This window comes from Gavialis gangeticus, unplaced genomic scaffold, assembly GCF_001723915.1.
Source record: "Gavialis gangeticus isolate Ggan-Ray unplaced genomic scaffold, GavGan_comp1, whole genome shotgun sequence".
Taxonomy (NCBI): domain Eukaryota; kingdom Metazoa; phylum Chordata; order Crocodylia; family Gavialidae; genus Gavialis; species Gavialis gangeticus.
Genome location: NW_017728960.1, coordinates 143030 through 148509, shown reverse-complemented (window position 1 = coordinate 148509; position 5480 = coordinate 143030). Strand labels below are relative to the sequence as shown.

The window sequence follows — 5480 nt, the reverse complement described above, 5'->3', positions numbered from 1 at the left end:
AGTAGTCTGCACATCTCCTGCCCTTGCAGCCAGCTGTGTTTAGCAGAAAAAGTTTCTGCAGGTTCTTAGTTCATCTTCAAAGCAACTTACTGCTGAACACATAGATAAAATGATAAAGTACAATTTACATATGAATGGTTAAGAAGTAACTTGAAAAAAAACTGGGCTTATGCCATCATGTAACTTTTTATGGTGTTGAGGGCTTTGAAGATTTTTAATTGAAAAAGGGGTGCTAGATGGAGTTACCCATTGCTTCTTGCACTAAAAATGCAGGTCCTACATAGCCCAAAGCTATTTTCCAACTACAGGTTTCCCCCCAGCTTTATGCGGGTTCTGTATGTGCAAATTTGCTCTTACACTATGACCCTTTTTATACCAAAAAATTCGTTATATGCAAGGTAATTTCACTCTTATGTGATCTGCGTGGTGGAAGCCCGCAGCCAGCTGCTTTGTGCAGTGCATTGTGGGAGTGACAAGCACCAAAATATAGCCTCCTGTGCGGATCTGTGCTCCTCGCTCGTTGTCTGCAATGTGTTTCTGTAGCTGCCATCCCCATTATGATGGTGCCCTGTGCTTGTGTGTACCATCTGCTGTTGGTGAATACCAAAACTGTCTTGTAAAAGTGGTAGAAATGGGTCTGGGGGTCAGTTCAGTTGCGAACGTATCCCTATTTGTTACATTGTAAAGTGGGTTCCCTTTATGCAAATTTGAGTTATGTGCCGTTTTCCCAGAACACATGAACAGCATAAAGCGAGGGAAACCTGTACAGCTGGAAATTTCACAAGATCACAGAGCCAAGTGAAAACAGTTTAGAGGAAAAGGGATTTTTAGTCAGACAGTTTAAAACTGTGGGTTACTGGCTCTTCTGAATGGCTATTAAAATACAAGTACCCATTTTGGGGGTGAGGGAGGAGGGAAGAAACAGACTTAAGGATTTTACCACTTCATCAGAAGTGAGAATTAATAAAATACATCCTCAGACATCCAGCAAGTCCTCAAGCAAACATGCAAACTTCTGAAGAAGCTAGGGAAAAATAGTCCTTAAACTTGTTTAGGTTTCCTCGTGAGTCATAAAACAGAAAAAAAAAAGTAGTACAAGACCCTCTTAAAAAAAAAGTCACAATTTAACAAGTTAAAATAAGGTGTAGTCAACATATCGATCTCAGGCTGAACTCGTGGTCAAGCTCAGTTGGATAGAACTACTTCTCATTTCATAGAGACTTGATTTTTATCATAAAGTATCTTTGATTTCAGCTTATGTATAGTTTTAAAATACTGAATAAAATCCACCATACTAAACCCATGTAAAACATTTCTTGTCTTAATTGTGGGTTAATAATGACCAACACAGCAAGCTTGTATAAAACAAAAATTCAAAAAAAATTCTAGGGGAAAACTTGACAATGAATTCAGTGATTATAGGGTTGAAAATTGTTTTCTACATATTTCACTAACAAGGTTATTACATAATATTCGGAATGATAAAAAGGGCAAGAATAGTAAAACCACACCTTTCCTATAAAAAGTTAACATGTTATTTTCTGTAGGGACATCTATGGTACATGATCACTATTGCGTATTCTGTAACTTAAGAGTCTGGTCCTATTTGTTTCTGTAACAAATTAATCATCCTCTTCTTCGCCTTCATCTTCAGGTTCTCGTTTCCTCTTCTCCCCTCGGACACCCTCAGCTGGGGAAAGAAGTTATATATGTGTATATATATCTGATTAACTTCTTGAAGGTTAGATGGAATAAGAGACTAAGGAATAACAAGCCTATTTCAATTGTCATCTTTCTCTCTCTCTACATTAGCTGTACACATTTTTGAGGTCATAAATAGTGGAAAGCTGGGTTTTTTGGTGATACAAGTCACGCTGAGCATGTTATACCTCATACTGGAAACAGGCTGTTCTTCAATACAAAGCACACTTGAATCCCATTATACCTATACGCTACAGTCAGCATATGAGATTAAACAGATTTGAAACAGGAAGAGACCCATTTAAGTTCTCTTTTCCGAGTCTATGTTCACCCCGTCTTAAGAGTTTCATATAGAAAATGTGGTGGTATGGAGACGTTGCTTTCTCCAGTTACAGAATGAGGTATCAATTGAAAGAAACTAATTTAAGAATCCGAGTTCTGCACTTAACCATAGAAATATATGCGATTCAGCTGGCCAACTATGCGCTCTGCTGGTGAAAGTATGAAATGCAATTTAGATCCAACTGGAGCAATACTTTCTAGCCCAGGGGCTAGCAACCTTTTGGATCTGGCCTGTAGGCCGTAGGTTGCTGACCCCTGTTCTAGACAATTAAACATCTTCATTGATTGCTTAATGGGAGGTAGCAAGTACAGCGCTGCTTTTGAAAGAGTGAAAAGTTAGTTTTGCCAGCTTAGATTTTAAAGACTAGTTTAAAAGTCTCCAAAAAGACAGTCTATTAAACAACATGCATAGTGCAAACAGCTTCTAGTCGAGCCCTCAGTTCTAGTGTTTGGCTACTGGATGGTATTTTGTATGGAAACAGGAAGAGAGGCTACACAAAACCAACTTTTTAGCACTGTGACTATGAATTAATTCAGGCTGGAAATTAGAAGAGGTTTTTAGCCATCAGAAGTGGCTGGAGGGGGAGGGCATGCAAAACCCTAACTACTTTTAAGACCCAGCTTTGTTAACATTTATTAAAGGGATTATATGAGGCTGGCTGCAATAGCTGTGGATTCTGTGACCCAGGAGATCCATCCCAGCCTTGTGGCTAAATCTGGCCACTTCTCCCTCATAAGGAAAAGCTGCCTATAAATAAAATGCCCCACTCTATGCATCACAGTACAGATATTTTCTGCATAATCCTTAGCAGAGACTAGTATGAACTTACAGCTGACCATTATTTATCTGGCATCCAAAAGCTATACAAGTATATGACTGATCCACACCCTGGACAGACTGAACTCTAAAGACAAACAAAGGAGCAGGAAAGATGCAGCTGTCCTCATTAAACATTTTCTGCCACCATCTTTTACCTTTTGCCTTGCTGTACTCATCTGATTTATTGTAATGGATCCCAATATCTTATTTGGGCTTTTCATATTAACCTTATATATGAGCATATGGAAGTAACTCACTTCTGCAGGCAAACAACTCCTGATATTCAGTTCCCATAAGTCTCTACTCCTCAGTGCCCTATGCACTTAGTACTAATATCTTCTCTTTGCAGGGTGAATTCCCTTTGTAAATCTTAAAGTTCCAAAGATTAAGTCAAACAGGTTATTCCCCCTCCCCATAACACCTAAATCAATGAATTCTGACACCCCTGATGCATTATTAAATATGAAAATTCATTTAAATGTGAAAGACATACAACAAACTACAACTCTTGGTTCCAAAATGATACCTTTTATTAGATCAACTGGAAAATGCCATTTTCCAGTTGGTCTAATAAAAGGTATCATTCTGAAACCAAGAGTTCTAATTTTTTGCATGTCTTTTTGTCTCAGACCAACACAGCTACCAAGTACACCTTTAAACATAAAAGATTTTTTTTGCCCATTTCATCCAAGGGTTACGTGGTGTCAAACAGATCAGCTGAACAGATGCGCCATAAGCTGACAATGGCAGTGAGATAAGACTTGCTAATTTACAGGTGCCAAAAGAATGGACCAGTTTTTTTAAAAACCCAAACAAACAGCTTTCACACTTTGCAGAACCTACCTTCTTCCTCCTCATCGACACCTTCTTCAACGTAATCGTCGTCATCGTCTTCATCCTTCAAGATACAGAACATTAAGAGATTTTTAAAAAACTACAGTATGCTTAGGTTTAATTACATGAGCTTTGCAGAAGACTAAAACAGCACTTTGAGGTTTAAAAATCATGTTTCATTTCTGTTTTTATTACTAGACATTTGTACAGACCAGAGTCCCAATTTACTATATTACACTTATCAGGTTAGCAAAGATGTATAAAACCAAGGCTGGTCCTGTATTTGGAGTCTTTTTCTGCTGTTACTTCTGACCTACCAATAATAATTATGCCAACTAGTTGTGAAAATGTCTCAAGAAGAGTATTACAAAATACAGTGGCCTACAACAGCAAGAGCTGATAAGAACCCTTTTTGTTGGTAACGGAAGTCAAACAAGAAGGGAGGAAAAAAAGAGTTTATACGTCCAGTGCCGTTTTGGTTCTAAACAAAACAAAAGTTGCTTTACAAAATGGGGTAACTGGACAAATTTAGGCCACTTGGCTACAGGAAATCCTAGAAATGTTACACACATACACCGAGATCTCTGGTAGTATAACTGCAATAGCAGGAACTGGGGACAAACTAAAGCTTTTTTTGCATATAGGTAATATCTTTGCAAATATATTATCTGCCAAATGAAATGCTTTACAACATCTGGTAAAAGTTTAAAAGGCATTTAGCAATTCATTCTGGAATTTCATCTTTAACCGACATGCAAATTTAGGATGTGCTTTTGCTGAATTTATTCAAGTTCAGGTTTAGCTGGTGTATAATTATGCTGATTCCAGTCCCCATTTTCACTTTCCAAAATATACTGAAATAGCTAAGACGGGACTTTCTGAACTACGTGCTTAATGTTGGCTACAGCCTACTCCCCATCAACAACAAATGAAAGGAGTCCTTCCTCTGTTACCAAGCTTTGTTGTGGTAACATTAGGAGTACTTTAGTTCCCAATTTCTTTAGCCCATGCTGCAGTTCTTCACCTCCTGGCAGCCGCCGTACACAGAAGCCACTAAGTATACTCAGGTTTCTAACAATATTGCCACCCCCACCAATCAAGCATTCATTCATTTTCTAAAAGAATTACTGCCAAGTTCTTACTCAGATCCTCAAATGAGATTTCGTTTTAGCTTTGGAAGGTGGTTTTTCTCCTCAAAATCTGACCTGGTGACCCGGTAGAGAACAACGCTAACTCTTCAAGGCAATGCAGTAATGAATCTTGAAGCATTTCATTGAGCAGGACAATGCAGAATACCAAAGAGCAGTGGTTCTCCTACTGCAATGCACTTGTGTGATAGTAAAAGATCTCTCTAAAGTAGCCTATTGCTCACGTATGATAGTGGATATACATGATTCTGCTTACACAAATTTAAATTATTACACATTTATAGCCAGACAGTGTCAAGAAAATCCTAAGTCTTATAGCAGAAAAGGGAAAGTCCTACCTGGATCTCCTCCTTCATCAGGTATGAAAGACCAACTTCTTCCTCCTCTTCACCCTCCCCCAAATCTGAACCTGCATCATCTTCATCTTCATCTTCTTCGTACTCTCCTGGTGGACCAGCTTCATCTTCATCATCTTCATCCTCCTCATCCCCTTCTGAAAGGCAGGTAATTTCTTACAGCTTCACTTAAACCTCAAAGGTTTGTTTGTAAACTCATCTTAAATAAGCTTCTAAAAACCGAATGAGCCACAGAATCAAATATGAAAATGATGGGTACAAAAAAAAAAAAAAAAAAAA

At 38.2% G+C, this 5480-nt stretch overlaps 1 protein-coding gene across 3 annotated transcripts in view; it reads right to left on the bottom strand.

Annotated features, from left to right (window-relative positions):
* Positions 1-704: 704 nt before the first annotated feature.
* Positions 705-5480, bottom strand: part of ANP32E (acidic nuclear phosphoprotein 32 family member E) — an 11207-nt gene continuing 6431 nt past the window's right edge. For all 3 annotated transcript variants that reach the window (XM_019515233.1, XM_019515313.1, XM_019515383.1), the window contains exons 5-7: positions 5184-5338; positions 3707-3761; positions 705-1690 (exon numbers count right to left, since the gene is read on the bottom strand). In XM_019515233.1, coding sequence (XP_019370778.1) covers positions 1623-1690; positions 3707-3761; positions 5184-5338 — 278 coding nt within the window. In that variant the 3' untranslated portion in view covers positions 705-1622. The remainder of the gene's footprint in view (positions 1691-3706; positions 3762-5183; positions 5339-5480) is intronic.